Raw genomic sequence first — 26,736 nt, forward strand, 5'->3', positions numbered from 1 at the left:
CTACCACTCTTTGTCTGGGTAGTTTTAATTGTTTAAATTACCCTCCAATCAAATAGAGAAAGTTGTACTCATTTCCCTCAGTGTGAATGTGCTCTGCAGCAGACAGGAATGATGGCAGGTGCTATTATTGCTTGACAAAACGGGTGTCAATGCTTAGAAGCAGGCTGAGCATGCATTGCAGGATCCATGGGGAGCATGCCACTGAGTACACACCCACACATCTCTGTTCAGAAGGGAACAAAGAGAGGCAAATTATTTCAGAGCATTTGTGGTTTGTTCGAACTTCTCTCTTTGGTGCAATTGTCCAGTGTCTGTTTCTAAAGAGTTTTGAGCAGTATCTTCATGCACTTATTCAGCAAATAGGCCTGTTGATTACAAACGTGCTTTTGTAACAAAGTCTTCCAGTGACTTTCACATCAGCTCAAAACTTCTCTGTAAAGATTTTTAAATGTACCAAATTAAAGTAATTCTCCCAGTTCACATGGAAGGAGAAAGTTGGGCGTTTCTTGCTTTCTTGATGAGAGATGAAGGAAGAAGAGAATAAATTGTATTGGGGCACACATTGAGGCACTTATATACAGCAGATACCATCTTGGCATGTTAACTTCCTCATTGCTGAGTCTGTGGAAAAGGTTCTCTTTACTGATACATCATTTTTCTATAGCTGAGTTCTACTAAGCAGGAAATGTAGCTGGTCTGTATATTTTCCAAAACAAGGTTCAGATGAATCAAAATGATTCAAAAGTATAGCTTTCTTCAGTGTAAGAGCTGGTATTTAGCAAACTGATTTCTTAATTTAAACTCAGGTAGTTACATTTTATCACATTAAGTAATTTTTAAAATACCTGGCAATTTAATCTTCAGAGTTTTTTTCCTCACACACCCTGGGAGGTAAATTTATCCCACTTTTACAGAGGAGGAAACTAAGGACCCAACTTTACAAATCTGAGGAGTCCCATGGGATTCCGCATGTGCTTAATGCTAAGCAGGTGTGTAAATCTGAGTAAGACTGGGCCTAGGACACACACAACTTGCCCAAATCCACAAAAGGTATCTGTGTCCAGGCCATAATTACAACTCAGGAGTCCCTAGTTCCCAGTCACCAGGCATGCAACAAACTCTTGAACTTTTGAAAAAAAATGAAAGCACACATTGAATGTGGAGAAACAAGCCCTGGTTGGCCAGGACTGTGCAAGATCTCTAAGCTCCCTCTGCAATACAAGCACTGGGTTGCTGTTTTCTGCATCACTGTTGTGCAAATTGTGGCGTAAATTTTAAAGGAAAATGAAAGCTTTTTTCCCAAGCCCCAGAAGCATCTCTGTGGGAACTGAGTTATTCTTCCTCATAGAGCGGCAAGCTGGTTGTAGAATATTCTTTCACTTGAGAGCTGCTGCTGGTGTGTGGGTTGTTTTTCGTTTTGTTTTTTGTTGTTGTTTGCTTTTGAAAATGTCCCAAAGTTCCAGTGAGGCCTGGAGGCTCAGATCTAGAGAGCCTGTAATAGAGAAAAAGTGGAATTTTTCTCAAGACAAACTACAAGATGAACGGGGGTTTCCCGGTGACAGTAGATTTGGGACAGTAACAGAGACACTTGCATGTTTTAAAAATGAGCCCTTTTCTTTCGCTTTTTGCAAGTTTGTTGTATTTTTTTCCCCTTGATACCTAATTCAGTAGTACCAAAAGGCTCTACAGGTCAATTTTTACAATTTGAAAATGCACGAGGGCTTAAATAGAGTTTGGATGGCATGAGATTGTATCCGTCTTGGGTGGAAATTATGACTTTCACTTTATGGTTGTCCAGCCCAGCTCCATTGACTTCAGTGGGAGGTAGATCAAGCCTGAAAGGTGCAGTTGAACACGTTTTCCTGATCTTCCCCCAGTGCCAGACGTCTGAGAGGAGTATTCCTTAAAAAGCTACTGAGATACACGCTTGGTCACGGTGTGCCTACACTGCAAAGAAAAACCCTCGGTGTCCTATTTCAGTTGACATGGACTCGAGGCTTGGGCTGCGGAACTAAAAATAGCAGTCTAAATGTTCCTGTTTGGGCTTTGAATCCATAGATCTTGGAGTCCAGGCTGCAGCCCAAGCAGGAACATCTACACTGATATTTTTAGCCCTGCGAGCCCAAGTCAATTGGCCTAGGCTCTGAGATATGGTGCCTCAGGTTTTTCTTTGCAGTGTAGACATACCCACAGGTGCATAGACTGTGGGAAGGGAAGTGGAGGTCTCAAAGAAGTTGCTTCTCTCCTTGTATTGTGTGGGGTGGGGCTATGATTACACACAAGGTTGCCCTCCTGGACTGATGAAGTGGTATTCTGTCAGGCTGGAGAATGCTGGGATTGGTAGGGAGGGAGAGCATTAAAGGAAATAACTTGCCAGCCTTTTTGAAGTTGGGACTAAACTTCACTCTTCCATTGCCCTGGTCCCAAGATTCATTCTCTTTTTTCTGGGACTGGTCTCCTGTTGTGGGATGTTTTGTTTAAAGTCCGCAAGGAAACAGGCTTCAGGCTAGAAATTAGGGAGTCCCTCTGCCAGACCTGGTAGACTGTGCATTCCAGGTATAAAGGACAATTGTATGGAAGGCAACTGGCCAGTTAAAAGCCTTCTAAATCTTTGAGATATAACTGTGATTGTTTTGTTACATTACGGTAATAAGCCAACTGTCCTCAAGCTAAATAAAGTGCATAGAAAATATGGCAACTCCCTTCATTCTACTCACCCAAAAAGCTTACCTACAAGCAAAATCAAATGCAAAAACAGAATAAAGAATATATGGGTTGAAAATGGGAAGGTTGCAACAACCAGTGTATTTTGAGTGTAGATAATTTAATGAAGTGGCCATTTATCCTGGGCTGTTTTTAGCGTGTGGTGAGTCTGATAAACCTGTGTTGCAGACATGTTGTTGTGCATTTGCATTTGTTCATATGTTGCTACTGACCCAACCTTTTGCAGTCCCACTTATATGGAGCTTTATACTTTTGGTAAAACCCTCAGTGACCACAGTATTGAAAGATAGTTTTTGCTAATGACCAGCTCTGTCTGTCTCTTTGTATCCTCTCTGTGGCATGGTGGCACTGTTCTAACAACCAAATGTAACTTGCAGAAATGGCAGTGTATAGAAGATGCCAGTGGGAAGCTCAAGCTGCACAAGTGCAAAGGAATGGCTCACCTGGCAGCCGCGAGCAGCAGCAAGGGGCTCTCCAATCTCATGCCCAAGTATTACAGCAGGAAAAGCGAAGACTGCAACTGTGAGGAAAATGAATACAAGCTGAGCCCTATTGGACAGAGAACGAAACTCTTCTCCAAGAAACGTAAGCGACCGCGCTGCCTCTTCTGCAACTGTGTCATAGAAAAAAGGCTTGCTCTTCACTCGTAGCAGCATTCTCAAGCTTGAGTGCCTGATGGTAGAGTACCTGGATCCGTATGTAGGCACCCAAATAAGTGATCTGATTTTCAGAGGTGCTGAGTGCCTGCAGCTGTCACTGAAAATCAGGCCACTGATTCAGGTGTACAAATACAGATTTAGGTGTTTAACTTTAGACACCCAATTTTGAAAATGTCCTCAACCTGTGGAACACAAGGATTCTTTGGGAGTAGAATGCTTTGCCATCCAAAGCAGGACAAAATGGTGTCTTCAGTGGGACCTCAGCATTTAATGACTGTGAATTTGTTTGATCATCCTGCTGGGCTGGACTATGTATTTTATGTACATCCAGATGCTTCTCTTAGGGATGTGGTTATGGCTATCAGCTCCTTGGATGCATATTGTGGCATGAGAGAAGCCTAATGGGTCCGATTCCCCACTGTCTTCACCTTGTTTAGTCACTTACACCCATACAAATGGAGTGTAAATCACAGTCGTTTGGATTCGGCAGGGTTTGTACCTATTTGCTCAGGTGCAAAGCCTATATGAGGTGTAAGTCTGTGATGTTTCAGGCCCATTGCCTCTAGCCGCTCAAGGTACATTTACACTTCCCAAAAAAACGGCTGCAGTAAGTCTCAGAGCCTGGGTCAGCAGCTCACAGGGCATGTACTATGGGACTGAAAATAGCAGCATAGACGTTCCTGCTCAGGTTGGAGCCGGGGCTATGAAACCTGGTGAGGAGGGTGGGTATCAGAGCCCAGGCTTTGGCCCGAGCTGGAATGTCTACACTGCTGTTTGTAGCCCCATAGTGCAAGCTACGCGAGCCTGACTCGGTTGACCTGATCTCTGAGACTTAGAGCCATGGGTGGTTTTTGGCAATGTAGGCGTACCCTCAGAATGACCGTGTCAGTGATACACCGACCATTGTGTCTCCTTTTGATGCCTGAGCTGGTGCTGAGGGAGAAAAAATCAGGTTTTAATCCATTTTAAAAAAAGAATTGTAATACTAGTGAAGGCACTGTCCTCACACCTCTGGGAATAAAATTCTTTATTTATACACCAGCCAAGAAAGGCACTCGACGCTCATGTGCCTGAGGACCAGCAGGGAGAACTGCTTTGTGCTTTCCTGCAGTCAGGCCTCCTGACCCTACTCTGAAGAGAGCACCTCCAGGTCCTGTCCCCTTTTGATCTCTCTGCAGGCACTGCTAATTAGTTCTAATTGTTTGTGCTTTTAGTGATGAGGACATGTGTCCCAGTGGAGATTTGCACTGCAACCAGTTTGTTGATTTTTATAATTTTTTTTGAAAAGTAAAGTAGTTTAAAAACAAAAAATAGAAAAGAAAACAAAACAAAAAAATCAGCTAATCCATTGAACATCAAAGCAGCTGTGCCCTCAGGGGCTATACATTTTCAAATGGCATCCATGATGCTATATCATATGGTTTCTTTACTACATAAACTTTTTCAGAGAAAAAGTATGGATAATGACCCCTCACTCTCTTCTAGGTCTGCCATGGGTTACCAACAGAGAATGAATGGGGGACCTTCAGCTTTAAAAGCCTGGGCCTTTACCATTTGAACTAAAGGAGTAACTCTGTTAGCAGTAGTAGGCTTTTATCCTCTTCTGTGGACCAGCCACTAAAGTGGGGGGACATGTTACATACTAAACCAATAGTTTACAAATGCTTAAAGTGGCCGTTAAATACCACAATATTCTACAGCAATGGTACGAATGGTTCCAGGTTACAATAGTTACTGCAGTGGTTGGAGCAGTTACTGCAGTAATTTATTTTTAATAAGGGTGCATACCCTCTTTGTTCCAGAGGCTGCTTACTTCTAATGTATTTTCCTCACACTCAACCAACGGTACCAGAGATTGAATCCAAACGGGGTGACTCCATTTCTAGTTTCTTTGGCACAGATCAGGTGCTTTTCCACAAAGCCCATTCACTGGCTCTGGTTTAAACCTGAGTCAGACTAATATCTATATTTGAAGTACATAGTCTAATTATAGATTAAAGAGGGAAATGGCAGCTCAGAATTATTTTTCGTCTGTAATGTTGCTTTTGTCTCACTCCACAAATGCAGTGCCTTAATTATTTAGCAGATTAGTCTTTCTCTATAATGACCCGGCACAAGCTTCAAACAGAGTTTAAATTGATTTTCTCCCATTATATTTGGCTTGCAAGATGGTTAGTAACTACTAAGCTGATTTTTAGGTGAATAAAATTATTGGTTCCAGGATGAAATTACACAGCTACACTTGCTGTTTAAATATGTGGCACAGCAGATAATCTTTAAATAATACTAGAAGTTGCAGCTCAATTAACTTTTTAAAGGCACAGAAAAGAAAGAGTTCAGTTACAGGGACAGGTCGAAGGCTCTTAATATGGAAAACAAAACAATTATATTTAAGTGGGGACAACATAATACTATTAAGTACATCTGCACAGTACTTCATAGACATTAACTAATCTTCACAACATCCCTATACGGTGGTGAAGTGTGTAACTATATCTGTTTTACCTATGCGAAAGACAGAGGCAAACAAGTTAAGTGTGGTTAGGGTACAAGAGAAGTTGGTGTTATCTCTGGGATTAGAACACTGAAGTTCTGGTTCCCAGTGATATGCTCAGAAGCGGGAGTTTTTACTAGATGTTGAGTGATAAGACATGGAGTGAAAGTTAAAAAAGGAGAAATTTCAGCTTGCTAACAGAAAACACATTTTCCAGGCCTGTGTAGGTAAGTGTGTAGTTCCTAGGAGGTGTTCAGAATGAGATGGGATAAATGAATAGAAGGAGTAGAGTACAATCTCCCTAGTGCAAATGAGATGATGGACAAGTTGAAGCTAATTAGATCACCTCTGAGTCAAGAAGACATACTGAACCTCTTTGTTAGCCCAATGTGTCCAGGCATAGGATATAGAATCCAAGTTTAGGAACATAGGTCCAAAGTCAGCAAAGCACTTAAGTATCTGCTTAGATATTTTGTTGAATTAGGGTCATAATTGGTGATTTTTTTTCCTCCCTGAAACTTCTTTTTATTTAAAAAAAAACAACAACAACACGATTTTAAGTTCAGGTATAGTCATAGTCAGGTATTGTCATTGTTTGAAAATGAATTGTTAATGCAAAGGATTTTTTGTTTAAAGTGGAGTGGGAATCTGGGAACAGAGACCCTAGTGACTTCTCAAATAAATGGGATCATTAGCAAATGTAAGGCCATGTACTCTGCTGTAGGCCTCAGTAAGGAAACACGGTGACTATATTTTCAAAACAATCAGCCTAGGGAGACTAAGATAGGAGTCTAATGATCAAGTTACCACTTCTTGTTTCTTGAGTAAAACAAACGGGCTCCGATGCTTTGTTTCCCACAGCTGGTTGTAGCAGGGCATGGAGTTCAATGGAATGGATGAGCTAGGGTCAGCTGACATGGACTGTCTGGAATGCCATCAGGAATTCTTGCACATGCACATTAATTAGCTAATAAATCACACTGTGAAAGTGAGTGGGCACAAAGTGACACAGGGCAATGTAACTTTCTGGTTTGTTATTTTAAACAGCGTAAGTGGAAAGCTGGCTCATTGGATTGAAAAGTGTTACGGCAGGAGAAAATGGTATAACCAAAAATGGAGCCTTTTTCTCCTCCAAATTGGTAAACTGCTGCAAAAAGGGTGATCCAGATGCTAGTGTTGGGTACTTGGATTTTTGTGACCTATTTCATGTTTCTTAGGACGGGAACTGGAAAAATATGTACTTTTTACAGACTGTGCTGGACTGGGTAGAATGGTAAATCATGAGGAACAATTTCATCTGACTGAGAACATGTACAGAACTGTTGGGTGCCCAGGGCGTGCAGGATCAGGCTCCAAGCCCATTCCAGGCCTAGCAAATGCTGCTCGCTAAAACAGAGAACACAAGTTAAAAATTAAAACAACAATTCCAAACTGATTTAGACACCTACCCCTGTCAGCAAGAGTGAGTAAATTCTGGGGTAGAGATACTCAGCTGCTAGGCCTAAGCTCAATTTGGGGCACCTGTAAATTTATAGCTAACCTGAAATTCCTTCATATATAGGGAGCAAGGAAAAAGGACTTTCAGCAGTGTGTGTTCTCTGAGTATACCTGCTTTTTAGTGCGAGTCGGGGCGTTCTTTGAATATTTTGTATTTCTCTGTCCTCTTAATTTCCTTTGAGTTCTAGATGGCTTGTGATTTTGTACTAAGAAATATGAAACAAAGCTCTCTGGAAGTAAGAAAATTTAAACAATAGTGAGACTATAATAAGCTATATTACACAACTGTCTTCTGGTGTAGAACGTTACTCTGTATAACAAATGTGGTATAGCTCTGCCCCTACTGTGATGCTGAAATGAATATGAATAATGGCAGTAACAAATGTGCGTGGTCTACTTCCACTTTTCTGCCTATAACTTACTGAACAGGAAGGAAAGAGCGTTACACAAACTGTTAGTGTATTTTCATTGCAACTTCCATGAGATTTGTTTTGCTGGAAGGTCAGATCCCACTGCTGTGGCAAAATCCCCAGTTTTAAAAATCTGGCTCTAGGAACCTAAGGCACTTAGGTAAAATTTTCAAAAGTCCTTTCTCCAAAACACTGTTAAAATATATTGGTGATGATAATAGGAAACATTTGGCTGGCATCAGATTTTTTTTTCCTTGTGGCCCATTCAAATAAAATAAATTCCCCATGGTTAGAATCCATTAGCAGAATACTTGCTCATAGTAATAATCTAAAAGACTTTTTCCATGGTCATTTATGAAATGGAAAATACATCAGATCCAAACTACCTATGCAGAATGGGTAGCAGCAGGGAAGTGCAAGTGCTTTCTGCCTTTCACTAATATCTCTGCTATATAGCCAGGCTTCTGCTTTGGAGAAGTTGCCACATACAGCAGTTGCAGTACTCAGTTATCCTTGAGAGAACGATCATTCCTAAGTGATCTCAGTGCTAAATCATGACTTTGGCAGGTGGAAACTAGTAATAAGGCTTGAATGATGGCTTGAGGGAAGTTAATGTAAAGTTGAAGGCTGTGTGTGTTTATGCCAGATATGAAGTTTATGGTTTTATAATAAAGCATTACCGCGTTTCTTTATGTAATTGAATAATCATTCCAGGTGCTGCATTGCATGCTCACCACCCACTGCTGAAACCTCAGATGCTGCTACTTTTTGCTACCAAAAAATAACTCATGAAAGAATCGACTGGTTTAGTCTTCCGTCTGGCAGAGGCAGTCCTAGCTGGAGCTTTGTACCTGCCCCCACCCCCGAGAGAGAGAGAGAGACAGACCCATGCTGAGGGACACAAGAGGAGAAGGATAGCAGTTGTGGAGAGATGGTGCAATGATGAGCGATTTAGCTTCCTTTAGCATAGATCGATTTCTCCAAACTCAGTTTCTAGATTCAGCTTTGAGGATGTAACCATATAGTAATACAGGCAAGATATCAGCCAGCTTCTGAGGAACAGAGCTGGAGAAAGAGATGTGAGATTCCTGGGCCTTCTTGGAGCAGAAGCTATGAAACCTGGTAAGAAAATTATGATGACAAGGGATTGCACATAAGGACTAATATTCAGAGGCCCTGCACGCACTTTTGTGTGTGTGTGTGTGTGTGTGTACAGGCAAATGAATTGGAGAGCAAAACTTGGTAGTTTGGGGAGCAAATCAGGTGGTTAGACATATAACTATTAGAATTTGTGCCCACAATTCACTTTGCAAACAGGGAGGCCCAGCTGACAATTCATCACTTAAAATATTTTAACCATTCCTCTTGGAATAGATGGCATTTGGGACAAATCACAGTATTAAATGCTCTGATTCAGCACTGTGGGTAGTGAATCATGCTAGCAATGACAAAAACATGACTTGATTTGTGAGCTCTCTCATACCAGATTGAGTCATTCTTCATCAGGTGAGACTGGGAATGGCTGCAATGGAGAAGTTCTCTCCTGCATTCTGAGTGTAAGAGGATTCTTCAGGGACATGTGTAGGCTGTGGTTCCTTGCAGCTAGATGCTAAAGGCCAGTGCACCAGGTTGGGTACATGAAGTTCACAGGGAAGAGAAACTCTTGATTGGCAGAGAATAACGAGATGAAATAAGAGAGCAACTAAAGAAAGAAGAGTTTGCATTTTGAATCTAATTGTCAGGGTGTAGCTTTTTGGAACATCCTTCTGGTATTGAAACGATGGGAGTTTCCTCCTCCTATTCAAATATTTCCTGAATTGGAGCCTAAAATGTTTTTTTTCTTCCGCTATGATTCACCTGGCTCAATATCAGCAATACATTTTGAGCCTCGGGTGGAAAAAAGTGCAGCGCTAGATCATCCAGCTGGTATTCTGCTTTCTGTAGCACATCAACTGGAATTAAGTGCCAGGAACCAAAGCTTAGCACTGGGAGGAAAGAGATGTTTCTCTTGCTGTTGCATGCCCACCAAGATTCATGAATGGGTCCTGAGCCTCCTGACCAACTTCACCAGGAAATCAGAGATGGGCCCCCTAAATAGTTCTTGCATAATGACAGGTTTCAGAGTAGCAGCCGTGTTAGTCTGCATCCGAAGAAGTGAGCTTTAGCTCACGAAAGCTCATGCTAAAATAAATTTGTTAGTCTTTAAGGTGCCACAAGTACTCCTTTTTTTTGCTAAATAGTTCTGTGTCAATTATAGGACATAACTCATTTGAACGGTCTACCTTTTTGGTGAGACAACACACTAGTTAATGTTTCCCATTTTTTTATCCTCTTCTCTATGGGGGTTTCCCCTGTTGAAAGGTCTGTTTTGAGCATGGTGGGGTTAGTTTCTTTTCATGCCAGCAGCACCAGATCTCTCTTCATCAGACTGCAAAACAAAAGTCTCATTCTTGTGGGGCACACTCTGTTAGCTTTCAGCTTTGGACAGAGAGGAGGAATCCGGAAGAGACTTGATTCCGGTGAGGCCTGAGACAACCCTGAGTCCTTTGATGCTAAGGAAAGGTTCGGGCACCAGCAAGCAGAGGGGCCTTTCTGTGGTGGCTTACAGTTAGGTTGTGCTGCTGTCATCCCTTTTTCTGGATGTAAACGTGGAACCATCTCTAGAATCTCTTGGGTTTTGAGCAGGGAAGAAGAATCTTGGAAAGCAGCAGTACCAAACAGATTGATGAGTGATTGTGGACAGCTCATGGTGCGGAATGGTAACAGTGTGAGTTTGGGCTGCGTACGGAAAGGCACTGCGTTGTATGGGACTACGTGGCACTGGAGAGACTGTAGAAGAGGCAGTCAGCTCTGGGCAACTCAGCATCAGAAAGATATTGACAAACAAGGGAATTTAGGGACAAGAAATGGAAATGAGGAAGGGCCAGGCGGGATTGATTTGAGGGGAGAGGTTAAAAACTAAAATAGCTTGTCTGGGAGGAAAAAGGTGAAGTTGAGCAAAAGGGTCAGTCTGAATGCTGGAAAAACTTTCTGAGTTCTGTCAAAAGTGTCTCTGTGGGATGTAATGGGAGTTCAGTTGCCTGGGAGCTTTATCATAAACTGGACAAAGCTCAGGAGTACATGCTGAAGGGAAAACACTATAGTGGCCTGCACAGGAATGACCTAGTACAGTGCAGCTCTTCCATTTCTACCGATCAGGGTTATTTTTTGAGCTTTTGCTGCCATCTGGTGACTCTCCTAGTAAAAACAATTTTTAAAAATGAACTATGTTCTCTCTAAACAATATCGCATGTCTTCCTCCCCCTGCCTTCTCTGTGCCCATCTGCACTGTATCTGTCCTCACACTCTCATGCTCCCAGTTGCCCATCTGCCCATGAAAGTGCTAGTGAGATAACAGCTCTGAGGACAGCTGCAGCAAACACCAAACCTGGAAGGTGGGCCAGTTAATTCCAAATGTCACAGTCTGGCTGGTGTCTGAGGAAGGACCCTGGCTCAAGCAAGATCAAATTATAGCACACATTCTCTCTTCCTGTCTTCCAGAGTACAAGCCAAGCTATGTCCGGAATCGCTCTATTCGCTCTGTGTCCATTGAGCTAGATGGAGAGGTTTATAATTTGGGTTTAGAGGATGGCTACCAACCTGTCTTACCAAGGAATATCACCAAAAGACACAAGGCAGAGGGGGAGGCTGCAGGAGGAGAGGAGGATAAGGACATCGGAGAATACAGTGGCGCAGGCGGCATTGCAGAGTATACGGCCCCTAATTTAATCAAAGTGACTCACAGGTGAGTGCGTATCGTGTGTGATATTTGCCCTCGTCACCCATGGGGCAGGTTGAGAAAGAGTAGGTGCATTTCTTTTGGTGAGCTAGTAATTTGGATGCTGACACCTGGCCTCTGACTTTCCAGCTTGGCAGAGTGCAGCTGCTCCAGAAACCGTTTATTTGGAGGGGGCTGGGGGGAATCTGCCTGGGTTCAGCCAGGGTCGCTGCAGAGTGAGGGCTCGGAGGTGGGAATTTTGCAAAACTCTCCACATTGGCCTAGCTCTGCTCCCATTGAAGTCAGTGGTATAACTCGCATTGATTTCAATGGGCGCTGAGTCAGACCTTTTGAAAATCCCATCCTGACTGTGCATTTACGTCCCTCTTTCTCCCTTCTCTGAAGTCCCCATCCTCACCCGCACTAGCATGAGCTTTTCACAATGGATGATTTGCCATCACACAGGGACTGGTGTGTGGCTGCAGAGGGCTGCCCCATGCTCTAAGCTTTGTCTGCACTGGAGACTTGCTTCCATTTCACCCATCAGTGATGGGCCCATTCAGACCCCTAGTGTAAACAGGCACAACTGCTGTTTGCACCAGGAATGATCATCCTTATTTGAGACCAGGATAAGCTGTCCAGCTAGGGTGACCAGATGTCCCGATTTTATAGGGACAGTCCCGAATTTTTTTTTCTTATATAGGCTCCTATTACCCTCCACCCCCTGTCCCGATTTTTCACATTTGCTGTCTGGTCACCCTATGTCCAGTGGAACTCAGTGATTCACCTGGTCTGTGCAAGGGGTTGGCTGTAACTGCTTATTCCAAGAACGCACTCGGAGCTCTAGGGGAAGTAGCTGCCTCTCACACCTCCCTCTTGCCAATTCTGGGAACGCGAATGCTGGACTGAGGGGAGAGAAGCATTGTGAGGTGGAGCCTTGGAGGGTGGGGAGAGGGAATTCTCCGGGCTGTGAAGACACCATAATACCACAGGGAAGCAAGAAATCTTCTCCTGTGTGTGTAAACTCTAGAGCTATTTGCAGCTAAATTTGTGTTTGATTAGCTTAGTCGCTGTCGTCTTGTGAATTATCTGCAGACAGACCTGCATTATCAATATGGTTGTTGTTTTGAATTGTTCACTGATTAGCTCATGTAAACACGCTTCAGTTCCTGCTTCGAGGGGTAGCTCCTCTGCTGGTGTAAGGCGGCATGGCTCCATTGACGGTAGTGGAGTTGAGGATCCCTTCCTGTGCGGTCATGAGTCAGAATGTGCTGTTTGTGCTGTGAGTGGCCTCCTGCATCAAATGGTATTGATCCTGCTACCTGATTAGGTGGCTCCCAAATAGCTGGTTGTGCAAACACTGCTGCAAATGTACCTGCCTGAGGAGTCCCATCGGTGAAAGCCGTGGCAGGGAGCTTTTTGTCGAATTACACTTTAAAAATACCTGTCTGTGGTATTTGCTAAGCTCCTAGTGTAAAATTTTCAAAAATACCTAAGTTCCATATTTAACAGTGAATTGGGATTCTAAATCTCATTAAAAGTCAATGGGACTTAGAAGCCCAAGTCACTCCTGAAAATGAGACTTAGACTCATAAGTCACTTAGGTGTTTTTGAATTTTACCCCATTGTAAAAGCTGTAAAAGTTCCTTCCCTTAGAAGCCCAGCATTATTTCTGGGGAACCTCTCTTGTGTGTCTCTCTCATAGATCACTTAGGGTATGTCTACACTACCCGCCGGATCGGTGGGCAGCAATCGATCCAGCAGGGGTCGATTGATCGCGTCTAAACTAGACGCGATCAGTTGACCTCCGAGTGCTCTCCCGTTGACTCCTGTACTCCTCCACCGCGAGAGGCGCAGGTGGAGTCGACGGGGGAGCGGCAGCAGTCAACTCACCGCAGTGAGTAGGTATAAGTACGTCAACTTCAGCTACGTTATTCACGTAGCTAAAGTTGTGTAACTTAGATCGATTTCCCCCTCCCACCACCCCCGTAGACCAGGCCTTAGTTAAGTGTTGTGGGATTACTGCTTCTGAGAAGCTTTTAGAATTAGTTAAACATCTGTTAGCTATATGCTTGATAAGTAATTTAGAAGTCTATGTAGCCCAGTCTAAGAGCAGCAATAGGAAATAGCCAGTATATGATAGTTTACAAAGATATTCAAAGTTTATTACCCTCCAGTTAGTTTTCACATTGGCTGTGTGTTATCGTGGTAAATTTGTAGCAAATTCTCCCCCGCCCCTTAATACATTATTTTATATCGCTGAATTGGTATCATTTGCTTTTTGGAGCTTTGGAACTCAGGCCTTGTCTAAACTATTGTAGTAATTCAACCTAAGTTACGCTACTGCCACTACACGAATAATGCAGCTGGAGTCAATGTATCTTAGGTTGACTAACTGCAGTTTCTACACCATGCTGTGTCAATGGGAGATGCTCGCCCATTGACTTACCTTACTCCTCTCATTCCAATGGAGTACCGGAGTCCACCGGAGAGCGCTCTGCAGTCGATTTAGCGGGTCTTCATTAGACCCACTAAATCGACTCCTGCTGAATCAGTTTCAGCTGCCTCAATCCTGGTAAGTGTAGACATGGCCTCAGAGTTATCAAAAGCAGATGTTCCTGTTGCTGGCTCCTCTGTGCAATGTAATAAACTTTTATTCTCCTGTGGACAGATGCTATATTCTGGAGAATGATACTGTTCAGTGTGACACAGATCTGTACAAGTCACTGCAGGCTTGGAAGGACCATAAACTTCATATTGACCATGAGGTTAGTGATCTTAACAGCTGTATGTATGTAATGTGCTGCTTTATTTTATTATTTTTAACTTTTGCATTTGGGAATTGGATTAGTTTTTCCTTGGTTTGTGGAGATGAGGGATTTGGAAGAGAAGTTGTCATATGAGGTCTCTCTGCGGGTCTCTGCATTCAGGCCAGTGAATATTTACAGTCACTGGGGCACAGGGAGATGTTGGGGAGAAAAAGCTGAAACCAAAAACATTGCAGAGAACAGGGGAAGGAGCTCTTGTAACCACTCAGCAAATCATATCTGGGAATGCTTCTACACTGCAAAGCTTGCACAGGCCATGGGAGATACTGAAGACCATATTAGTTTTGGTAGTACACTAAGGGGCAATCTTAAGTCAAGCTTCTTCAGTATCATCCTCTTGTTCCAGCTCTCTGTTTTTTAACAAGCATGTGCAGTATGGAATGCAGAAGAAAATTGCCTCATCTCATCTCTCTCCTGTCTCCTCTGTTTCTTGTATAGGGTCACAGGGCAGGATCCTTTGTGTGATCCTCTTGAGTTCTGGGTCCACCACCTGTACACCAGCCTGCCATGCTGCAACTGCTATTTAGTAGTGGTGGGATAGTAACCTTTTGCTCAGTCCTGGATAATATGTTTGCATTGTCTCCCCATGTAAAGAGCCAAGGTGGGAGCCCTAGACCCATCTCTTGAGCATGAATGTGCACTGCCAGCTAGAGTGAACAGTACCAACACACTAGCAACGTTACTGCCTTCAATTACAGGGGAAGGAGCAGATGATGGTCTGGCACTTTGCTCCTTTCCCACAAATGCATACGCCAATGCAATCAAACTAACCACTGCCCTGCGCCCCATGCAGTCAGAGGTTTCAAATGATTGTCATGTAAAATGGTGGAGACCTGTCATTTTCTCTTGCAATCCTAAAAGGAGAGAAATCTGTTCCTGTTTCAAATTCACAATGGGCCATACCTCTCCTAAAGGCTTCAATTTGACTTGTTCCTTTTGCTAGGTAACATCCATCCTTTTGCAAATATGAATGATGGGAGGAAGTTGTATGCAAATCAGAACATAGTCATAACTTTCACCTGCCAGAGCTCAGTATGGTGGTTAAGACCTGCCTGAAATAGGTCATTGTTGGTATTTTGGGAATAGGACTGACTTCCCTATAGCTCCAAGCTCAGGTTTCCATCCTAGGCAGCCAGAGGAAGGTTTGCTCCTGGGCTTTAGGGGGGAGTCGTTTTGGTAATTTTGATCCTGGGGCAGAAGCCTAGAAAAGTACGTGCATGTGCATCAGTATGATTGGGGTAGGAGCAAGATAAGAGTGGGGAAAGAAAATTATTTAATGGACATAGAATGGATGGGAGAAGGTAGGAACCCAACCAATTCATTCTGTGATTTTTGTTGTTAGATTGAAACACTGCAAAATAAAATAAAAAACTTAAGGGAGGTCAGAGGTCATCTAAAGAAGAAGCGACCAGAGGAGTGTGACTGTAACAAGATAAGGTATCTCCACACATACATTAAAGTAGCAAGTTGTAATATGCAACTGTGGCTGATATGAGTCTTGGCAGGCAGGATAAGAACCTGTTTTACCAGAATTAATGCTGATGATGCTAACAGATTGTGTTCTTTTAAAAGAAAAGCAGTACCATGAGTATGTTCCACCTGCTAATGTCCTGAGAGAGCTGGGCTGCAGCAGAGGAGCTCTTAATCCAGTGCCCAGTTTAGCTGAGGCTTCCCTCCCACCTTCCTGTTACACATGAATGATTATGAATCTGAAATAATCAAAGTGATGCTGAGAGAAGCACATTTTAAAGCTGGGGACATTTTTTACAAAGTGACAGGTCTTTTCTCTGGCCTTCTCCTGTCCCTCTACCAGGGGCGGCTCTAGGTTTTTGGCCGCCCCAAGCAGTCATGCCCGGGAGGCGCCCCCGAGCCGCGGGAGCAGCGGACCTCCCGCGGGCATGACTGCAGAGGGTCCACTGGTCGCGCGGCTCGGCTGGACCTCCCGCAGCTGCGGGTGGTTCGCAGGTCCGGCGGCTCCGGTTGAGCTGCCGCAGTCATGCCTGCGGGAGGTCCACTGGAGCCGCGGGACGAGCGCCCCCTCCGCAGTCATGCCTGCGGCAGGTCCGCTGCTCCCGGGGCTCCGGTGGACCTCCCGCAGGCATGACTGCGGCAGGTCCGCCGGCCCAGCCTGCCGCCCCCCCGGGAAAGGGCCGCCCCAGGCAGGTGCTTGCCCCGCTGGGCTCTGGAGCCGGCCCTGCCCTCTACTCCAACAGTTGTAGTGTTTGACTGGGAATGTCCTGCTTGTAATACTCAGTTCCGCACTGTAACAGAAGTAGCAGAACTTGGGCATTTCTGTTTCTCATGAATTAATTCAGGACTAATTAATGCCATTTAAAATGATGGACGAGGTCAAGCTTCTAACTAGCTTTTAAGCTGCCCCTGTGGTCTAGTGTTGGTGACCTAAGGTCACGAGTCAGGCTCTGTGTTTGTTGTGGACGTTACGGATTCCATGACTTCTGCAGCAGCTGGTGTGGCTAACCCCAGGGCTGCCCTGGAGCCAACTGCTTGGGTGACCCTGGGGACAGCCACACTGGCTGCTGCCGGAGCAGCTCTGCAGCCAGCCATTTGGACGGCCCTGGGGCCAGCAACACCAGCCACTGCTCTGGCAGCTGGCCCCGGGGACCGCCTGAGCAGCCATCCCAGGGGTGGTGGGAGCAGCCACAGCTCAGCGGCTCCCAGTAGCAATCTGGCCCGGCGGCAGCAGTGCCTGGCCCCGGGCTCTCCCCCCCGCCCCCCCCATGGCGGCTGGAGCAGAGGGCCCTCAGGCGGCGGGGGGAGCAGCACTGGGCCCTTGGGGCTCCCCCTGACAGCTGGTGCCAGGGGCTCCCCCCCATACTGTGCCCCCTCACAGTCCTTCCCCTCCCCCCCCCCGGCGCCGATTCAGTCAGGGGTATTTATGGTACAAGTCATGGACAGATCATGGGCAAGAAACAAAAAAAATCACAGGCCCATGACCTGTCCATGACTTTTACTAAAAATACCCATGATTAAATGTTAGCCTTAATCATGGGTTCAAATCCAGCTGATCAAATATAACTCTGTGCTGAGATGCAGTGGTGGTGGGGACATCTGAGAACAGAGATGATTCATTAAGCACATTGTTCTGACTTTAGACTTGCTTTTCCAAAGGGGAGCAGTGTCACTTTCTCTGCTTTCAATAAGTATACTGCACAAATGGAGTAATGCAAAGATCAGATGAGAGCAAATTGCTCCCCCTTCAGTTTAATCATGGGCATCGTAATCCATTTCCTCAGACACCAGCAGTAAAATGTCTAGCAACTGCTGGCTGGAAGAAATAAGCATTTTCCAGCTAGTACGGAGTACCTGTAGCCATACAGCCAGCACTGGTTTAAATGCACCCAAACTTTTCTTACTAACTGAATTCTAAGTGCAATAGTTTAATATCAAAACAGTGATTGTGCATCAGGGACTCTGCACACTTAGCTTCTAATGTGCCCAAGAATTTCCAAGAGGATTGGAAGGCAGCACACACATTGCATAGGGAGAGCATTTAAGAGCTTCCTGAGGGCTTCAGGCAAACGAGCATAGCAGAGAGTCTTGTAAAATCAGTTGTTAAAGTACTTGAATAAAATTTGCTTTCAAGAAAGCTGCTCAGCAAAGCAACTTAAGAGTGCCAGGAACAGCTGACAATACGGCTACTATTGAGTCTGCCAATGAGCCAGGTGTCACCATGGGAATATCAGCCATAGATCTGCAGTGGTATTGTGTGTGCACTCTACAGAGCAGTATATTTAGAGAAACCAGACAGCAATGCCACCTGCCATTAATTAAAGTAGCTCGAAAAAGGGTTTTTCAACAATTATTAAAAGAAAAAATACTGTGAGATGTGCCCTATAGAGGCCTTTGGGGAAAAAAGTTCTTGCTATTATGAGGAACAGGTATCTCTGTGAGAAGAGATGGGCAGGTATGATATGACACATCCCCTATCTCAGTTGCTTCTACAGGCTGAGCTATTCAGAGTACACCCTTCAGCTCCCTGGGTGCACATTACATGCTAGCTAACAACTGTGAAGTGCACAGTCTGCATAGTGTTTGTTAGGTGGTAACTCTGCAGTGCAGTGGCCTGTAGCTGAAACTATACAACAAATGTAGTAGTTTTTTAATATTCCCTGGTGTCGCCAAATAGTATGTACAAGTGTGGCATAACCTATTTAATTCTGAATGAAGAATGAGATGTGTGTGTAATCTGATATATAGTAATGTAATTCTAAGCGGTACAGACACTCCCTCTTAGATGTGTAATATTTTCCAAAACACAGTATGAGTCCATGAAAGCTTACATAGCCCTATAAAATCACTGGTTTCAAAGAGTAACATTTTAAAAACTACTGTCAAGGACAGATTTTATTTTAACATTTACAGTAACTTAAAACATTGAAGGATGAATTTGTTTACGTGGAGAATGTTTACACACCTCTGCTCTGCAAGCATTTACACACATGCATATGTGTGCTGACTTCAGTGGGACTACCCATCTGAGTAAAGTTTCACTTATGTAAAGCGACAATTCTGCAGTAAGAACATTTGTTGATTAATGAATTAGGTACATACTTTGTGTGTGAGATGTAAGCTTGCAGAATCAGACTAGTTATTCGATGGTAATAGTTACCTTATGTTGATAATTAGCCTTTTTAAAGCTCTGTGGCACTCAAAGATATATTCTAACATTTTATTTGAGATATGTTACTTTCTTTGTATTTCTCTGTTCAAGAGTCTATTAGAACCTGCACAAGTCTGACAGAATTCAGTCTGCTACACTATTTAGATTAAATTGCAAAACTTTTTAAATTGGCTTCTGATTTGTAAGGCTGCTAATGAAGGGCATGACAATAGCCAATAGAGTTACAATTAACTGAGCTTTTATTCATTTTAAAAAATTGTTTAATTTTGTAATTTGTGTATAAGAAAAGTCACAAAGACCACCTTGCAAAAACTTAAATAGCCCTCATTTTTATAACAGAGGAAAGGGAGTTCCAAAAAGAGATCTAAACAGTAGACTAACTTGTTTAAAACCCAACACACATTTGCCAGAATCCTGCTGAGTACTCAGATATCCAGAATAAATAAGACACTGGTACAAGCCAGAATGTTAGTTGCAACGCTACCTTTTATCTGTTTCCCAGGCACTACTAGCCCATAACAATACAGCAAGCACCTACAAGTCAATTTATATTCATTTCTTTTAACTACAAGGGAGGAAAGATTATAGGCATCTGGCAACTCTCCTATTATCGAAATAAGTTCATAAAAATGTACATGAAGAAAATACTAAAACTGGAAATCTAATTGTTTTAGCTGACAGTTGTATAATTTTGGCTCTCGTGCACAGAATAGGTAACGTTGAAACTGCAGTATCTGAAATCACTTGCAGATACATGTTGCAACACACAAGATGTCCCTGTCCTCCCATGATTTTGTGGGGACAGCGGAAAATGCAGAAAAATGCTTAGCTGGGTAGATTCCAGTCCAGCTAGGTTGCAGATCATTAACCACACATTGCTAGTGAATAACTCAGCAGAAGAGGTGACATTTTCTATTTGAATGCAGTGTGCAAATTCTATATAAACAGAAGCCATTGTCTTTTGGTGTTCTTGATTGTGAATTTGTGGTTTTTTTCCAGTTACCATTCCAAACACAAGGGCAAACTCAGGCAAAAAGGGTCTAGTCTCCATCCTTTCAAGTAAGTGCAGGCCTCCTTCTTTGGAAGAGAAATGCAAGATGCTCACTGGTTAAACTTTGATGAATACACACTAGCTAAGAACTAGCCAAATGGAATAATACTGCGTATCTCCTGTATTTAAAAACATTTACATGTAAAGAAAGGGCAGTGAATAAGAGAGTGGGGTTCTAGTGATTCAAGCATGGGACTAGGAGCTAGCAAATTCTGAGATCTAATTCCTGCTCTGAAAAGGACTCTGAGACTTTAGGCCAGGCAATTAACCTCACTGGCTGTTTCATCTTCAATAAAATGGGGTAATAGAACCCACCTACTTCGCTGAGCTGTGATAAGGACTGAGTAGATCATGTCTCAACTGTTTTGAAAAGAAAAGGGCTGTAATTCCCAAGTATTGTCTCAGCAGGGCCTCTTGGAAGGAAGGCTGTTTCTTTAACAATATGAATGATTAATTTTCCTTCCAGTTTACGAAGCAAAGCCCATCAATTTTGTAAGCCACTTTCAAGTCCACCTCACCCCCTTTTTTTTGTTTTTGTTTAGAGTTGGGTGTATTGTCCTAACTTTTTGTGTCTCTTGGCTGTAGGAAAGCCCTGCAAGAAAAGGACAAATTGTGGCTTCTTAGAGAACAGAGGCGAAAGAAGAAGCTGCGCAAACTGCTGAAGAGAATAAAAAACAATGATACATGCAGCATGCCTGGCCTGACGTGCTTTACCCATGACAACCAGCACTGGCAGACTGCCCCCTTGTGGACATGTAAGGATCCCAGTGACTGAGCAATAACCAGGAAGGTGCAGGTCACTGCCTGGGACAGGATTCTGTCCACCAGGCAATGCCCTGCTCCCTCATTGTTAGCATCAGTCTTATAGACAACACTTTATAGCATATGGTATATTGACCAAGGTCACAGGAATTTCCTCATAATATACAGCGGTGTATTTACAGTTGGTGTTACCAATCCAACAGGATGGGGAAAAAAGCACACCATCTTTTTCTGAAAAGGGAATTAAAAGTGGAGGCTAAAAATAACCTAATGTTTAAATCAAATAGGTGTTTTTTACCAAGATTTTCAGATAATGGGGTCAAGTTTTGCCCTAAGACATGCAGGGAAGACTGAGAGTTGCATACCGAGCCTCTAATAGAATTTGGTGTTTAAGTATTTGCCTTACATAAATAACTAATCCTTAGGAAACTGACCAGTTTGTAGGTACCTGGCACATGGGGATTTGCTCATTTCCACAGTTGGGGCAGAGGTGGTCCATGGCCACTGGGAGGATTTGTTGGATTGAGAATACAGGTGGGCCAATTATTTATTTTATTTTGTTTGTTTATTGTAAATAGCACATTTGCCAAAAAATGAAGTTTCTGATTGACTGAAGCTGCAAATTCAAGCTGAGCTCAGGAAATAGTTTCTGCTGCAAAAAAGGCAACACTTTTTCATTTCAAAGAGACATTTAGTTTTGAAATGTAGCTAGATTTAACTTCAAAACAAAAGTGTAAATAAAAAAAAGGGGGGGGGGCTGAAGATAAAAACCACAAAGCCAAAACAACCCATTTCATTTCAGCCAAAATGAGAGGTATTTTTGGTTTTTCATTTCACTGAGGGGAAAAATATTCCAGATTTTTCAGTTCAGTCAATGAACTAAAAAAAAAAAAATCAGTTATTCACCTAGCTCTCATTGACGCTGCCCCCTATACTAAGATCCTCTTCTTGGAGACTAGAAGGGCCCCTCTCAGTGACTCTAGTATGGCAGAGAAGGTAGGACAGAATAGAGCAGAGCATGTGCATGTTTCAGATTGCTAGCTGTGCCCTCTGCCTGATTTTTGCATAAGGCAACAATATTCCTAAAGTGAGGCAGAAGGAATGCTAACTGAACACATTTTCTCACCAGGCTGCCATAGAATTTTGCTATAAGCTGGGGGACAGAGGAGGAGAAAGACCTGGTCGAGGACTATAAGCCAGCAATATGATCCAGTTTTGAAAAAGCCTAATGCAATACTAGGATGCATCAGTTATTTTCAGTAGGGATAGGGAAGTGTTATTACCATTATACAAAGCACTGGTGAGATCTCATCTGAAATACTGTGTGCAGTTCTTGTCTCCCATGTTTAAGAAAAGTGAATTCAAACTGGAATAGGTACAGAAAAGGGCTACTAGGATGATCAAAGGAATGAGGAGCCTACTTTATAAGAGGAGAGCTTGGCTTGTGTAGCCTAACCAAATGAAGGCTGAGGGGAGATATGATTGCTTTCTATAAATACATCCAAGGGATAAACACCAGGGATGAAGAAGAGTTATTTACAGTAAGAGTTAATGTTTGCACTAGAACAAATAGATATAAACTGACCAAGTTTAGGTTTGAAATTCAGTGAAAGTTTCTAACCATCAGAGAAGTGAAGTTCTGGAACAGCCTCCCAAGGAGAGCAGTGGGGGCAAAAAACCTAACTGGTTTCAAGACTAAGCTTGATAAGTTTATGGAGGGGATGGTACGATGAGGTTGCCTACAATGACATGTGGCCAGTCCATGACTGATAGCAAATATCTCCAATGCCTGGAGAAAGGACACTAGATGGGGAGGGCTCTGAGTTACTACAGTGAATTCTTTCCAGGTGTTTGGCTGGTGTGTCTCACCGAAATGTTCAGGGTCTAATTTTCCCTTAAGTCAGACTGGCAGCGGCCCTGGGGTATTTCATCTTCCTCTGTAGCATGTGGCACAGCTGGTTTGAAATAGAATAAATAATGAATTCTCTGTAACTTTAAGTTTAAATCATGATTTGAGGATTTTAGTAACTAAGAGGTTATGGGGTCTATTACAGGAGTGGGTGGGTGAGGGTCTGTGGCCTGCAATATGCAAGAGGTCAGACTAGATGATCATGATGGTCTATTCTGACCTTAAAGTCTGAGAATAGTGAAATGCATGCCTAACCCTGGCTGAATGCTTCTTATGGTTTTAAGTATCTCAACCTTTCATTTGCAGTGGGTCCTTTCTGTGCCTGTACCAGTGCCAATAACAACACGTACTGGTGTATGAGGACAATCAATGAGACACACAACTTCCTGTTTTGTGAATTTGCTACTGGCTTCCTGGAGTATTTTGATCTCAACACTGACCCATATCAGGTACCTGAACACAGAGCAGAAATGGAAATACTAAAAACAGACAAGTAAACTCTTTTCCCCTTTCAATATGAAATTACTTCTTTTTAATTGCTAAATAACTAGCTTTTCATCAACCAATGCCCATTTGAAAGAAATCTCCTGGCGTACACTAAAACAGTGATATAAGGCAGTGACTTGATTAGGAGCTAATAATTCACATCAGAGCAAGGCAGTCTTTGTTCCAAGAAAAATATTGCACTTTCCTGGTTAAAAGTGCCAGTGGCACTGAAGCAGACAATTGTTTTCTGGGGCAAGTAAAAGTGTGGGGGGGCGGTGCCTTCCTCCTGCCTTAAGGGACTAGAGCTGGCTCTGCACTGACCATACACTCTCGCATCTGGTCACAGCTCAGAAATAGGGATGAAAAGCTTTGTCTTATGTCTGAGGCCTTTGTATCAGACTGGTGTAAGCTCCATTAGTGCCAACCTCTATCATAGATACACTCAACTGCTGTAAGCCGTGACTTCCACCCATACAGCATACCCTGGTTTTAAACCTCTCTTCCGTATTTAAGTATCTGTTTGTAGAGAGAATGGCTATAATTGGTTGTGTGTCGCTGGGTGCCAGGAAGCCACGTAGTTGCAAAGTACATCTTATAGACTCTAGGGTTGCACGGCTGTGGCAACGCTGGTGCAAAACAAGAACTATTTCATTTGACCTGAGCAGCTTTTCCTTGGTTTACTTACTTTTGGAAACAAACTATGTGTTTTCTTTGTGTGAAGCTCTCTCAACTTCCTTAAGGACACTAACAACCCATCTGTTGTTAACAAGAACTTTTATTTATCCTTAGTTGATTAATGCAGTGAACACACTAGATAGAGACATTCTCAATCAACTGCACATCCAACTCATGGAATTAAGAAGCTGCAAAGGATATAAACAGTGCAACCCAAGAACTAGGAACATGGATCTGGGTAAGAGCCCGTCTACTTACATCCTCCAAATCCTCAAGTGAAAAGGGTTTCCAGTATACCAAGACTAATTTTACACAATTGGAAATGGATCTCTAATATTATGACTAGTAGCCCCAAAAATTAATATCCTGTTAATTGTGGACTTTCTTTAGGTTCATGGTTGCATGCATTCGATTGTGTCCACATTTCCTGTACTCGGTGTTTAAAGAGCTATCCATTTCTGTGAATTATATAGACATAGCTTTACATTTGCTCAATACACTAACTCTGTTTTGTTTACTTTCCTAACATATTAGCTCAGTTTTCCCCTCAAATATGTACTACTTAACAGCAGAAGAGTACACTACTAAACTTAGAGAAGCTGAAGATCTCATGAGTTGACATACATGGGATTTTATACAACAGTTCTAGTACAGTCCTGCTTGTTTGGTTAGGATCCTCAGTGTAAGTCTTATATTACTTTATTCCCCTTTTGCCTATACAATCTTTAAAAGAAACAAAACAGTTGTTCCCAGCCCCCATAGCCCATGCTATGGTATCACAGATAATTTCCAGGTAGTTCTTTCCAACAATATATTTTTCCATTGGAAAATGTTGATTAATCAACACTGACATGCTCTCAGGCTCTGTGGCAGCCTGCTAGGTGGGCGACCCTGGAGCCAAGTGCCTGGGAGACAGGGCTTCCACGCTGCTGAGTAGCCAGATGCTTGGGAGCTGTAGTGATGATGTGCTCCCAAACTGCCTGGCAGCTTGCTTGTAGGGATGACACGATCCTGGGGACCATATTTCATTTAGGAAATGGTCCTAATGTGTCTAAAATGAAATACTGCAGATTTCTAGTTTTGGGAAGTTTTTTGAGTATTCATCCCGAATCAGTATGAAGAACTTTCCAAAAACTCAAAAAATGTTGAGGAACTGAGGTTGTAATTACAGCTAGCCAGGAAACCAGGACACAATAGATTGGATAGCCATTTAGCCTAGTGGGAGTTATTAAAATGTGGTGAAGAGTTCTAAACTGATAGTGCTGGAGTCTTTTGTCTATTAGTTATCAAAAGAAAAGGTGCACCCCCAGGGGTGCACTGCTAGAGAGGAAAAGGAAAGTGTAGTCTCCCATATCATTCAGACTTTGACTCTCATGCTCATTGTAGCAGGAGAGGGGGCAATTAATGATATGCACAAAACTGATTAGGAACTGGAAACCAACAAAGGAGCCATCTGCATAATGGTTTTAGCCCCACCATAGTGCTGGTAGCAAAAGCTTTTGTATCCATTTCAATTCACCCACTTCCTTTAGCAGTCTTGTACTGTTGCTATTGAGATGACTTTTCTTATTCTAGATGAATTAATTATCTTTTCAGCTGCTGTCTGATTTACTGAGAAAACTCAGTTCCCTACTACTGCATTTAAAGTAACAAAAATATATACAGTAAAGACAAGTGTGTTTAATTCCTGCTTGTATTTTTCAATAAAAAAAATTGAGGTCTTATTCCCTCTAGAACATGCTCAGGATATCATAGGAGTAAGCTAGTGAAATCTGAGCAGTTGAGAAGGAAAGGGTTTTTACACCTCATAGAGAAAACAAATTTCATTCTATTCTCTTTATTATATAATATGAAAATTGTTTAACACTCATGGGCGTAAAAGCCTAACAATAATGAAACAAGTGTTAACCAGAGCATTATCTAAGTCTACTGAAGCAGTAGTTGTGAAAGGTTTCAACTGTCCAATCACTGCACTGAGGTATCTATTTTGAAACCTAATATTGACACTTTTTCAAAATATGCACTGCTGGTAAGTGGCAGAAATAACTAAAAATGTGTTTATCCTAAACTGCACCCTACTCCCCTGGTGTGGGGGATTAAAAATAGCACAGGGGCTTCTATATTGATTGTATCTATGTATGTATTTAATTAATAGATGTTTCTACTACATTTATTTAAATGAACCTGCCTGTGACTTACCAGGGTGCTGCAAAATCTAACTCTATGTTGATGTAGAGTAGAAAAGGCTTCGATTCTGGATAATGATAACATAGATCAGAGTACAGACCACCTAATTTGAACTTGGTTATGTAACCCCAAAAGTGGCTTGTGAATTAAGGTTAGTACAGGGTTTTCACACTGGGGGTTGTGACCCTTCAGGGGGTTACAAGGTGGTTATGTGGGGGGTCACGAACTGTTAGCCACCCTTGCCGAATCCCACTTTGCCTTCATCATTTATAAATAGTGTTAAATATAAAAAATTGTGCTTTTAATTTGGGGGGGGGGGCGTTGCACTCAGAGGCTTGCTGTGTGAAAGGGGTTACCAGTATAAAAGTTTAAGATCCACTGGGTTAGTAGGTAGAAGGTTCTGAGACATCACAATTTTTTGCATTGTGCCTTACCCAATTACCTTATTCTTTTGCAGGCATCAGTTAACTATTTTTTTTTTTTTAATTTAAGGGCTTAAAGATGGAAGCTATGAGCAGTTCAGGTATGTTTTAAAACACGTTTAATTTTTATCAGGACTCACCTACACACTAAGCAATGAGGAATCTGAGGTTGGGAAAGCAGAGGAGGGACTCACCTGTCGGTGCCAGGGATACCTTTGATGCAAACTCTTCCT

At 42.8% G+C, this 26,736-nt stretch overlaps 1 protein-coding gene across 5 annotated transcripts in view; it reads left to right on the forward strand.

Moving 5' to 3' along the window:
• SULF2 (sulfatase 2) overlaps positions 1–26,736 on the forward strand; it is a 249,012-nt gene that overhangs the window by 219,617 nt on the left and 2,659 nt on the right. For all 5 annotated transcript variants that reach the window (XM_044986391.1, XM_044986390.1, XM_044986387.1 and 2 more), the window contains 9 exons: positions 3,102–3,309; positions 11,325–11,568; positions 14,213–14,309; positions 15,712–15,806; positions 20,011–20,070; positions 20,648–20,817; positions 23,040–23,182; positions 24,009–24,132; positions 26,574–26,604. In XM_044986391.1, the coding sequence (XP_044842326.1) occupies positions 3,102–3,309; positions 11,325–11,568; positions 14,213–14,309; positions 15,712–15,806; positions 20,011–20,070; positions 20,648–20,817; positions 23,040–23,182; positions 24,009–24,132; positions 26,574–26,604 (1,172 nt within the window). The remainder of the gene's footprint in view (positions 1–3,101; positions 3,310–11,324; positions 11,569–14,212; positions 14,310–15,711; positions 15,807–20,010; positions 20,071–20,647; positions 20,818–23,039; positions 23,183–24,008; positions 24,133–26,573; positions 26,605–26,736) is intronic.

This window comes from Mauremys mutica, chromosome 13, assembly GCF_020497125.1.
Source record: "Mauremys mutica isolate MM-2020 ecotype Southern chromosome 13, ASM2049712v1, whole genome shotgun sequence".
NCBI lineage: Eukaryota > Metazoa > Chordata > Testudines > Geoemydidae > Mauremys > Mauremys mutica.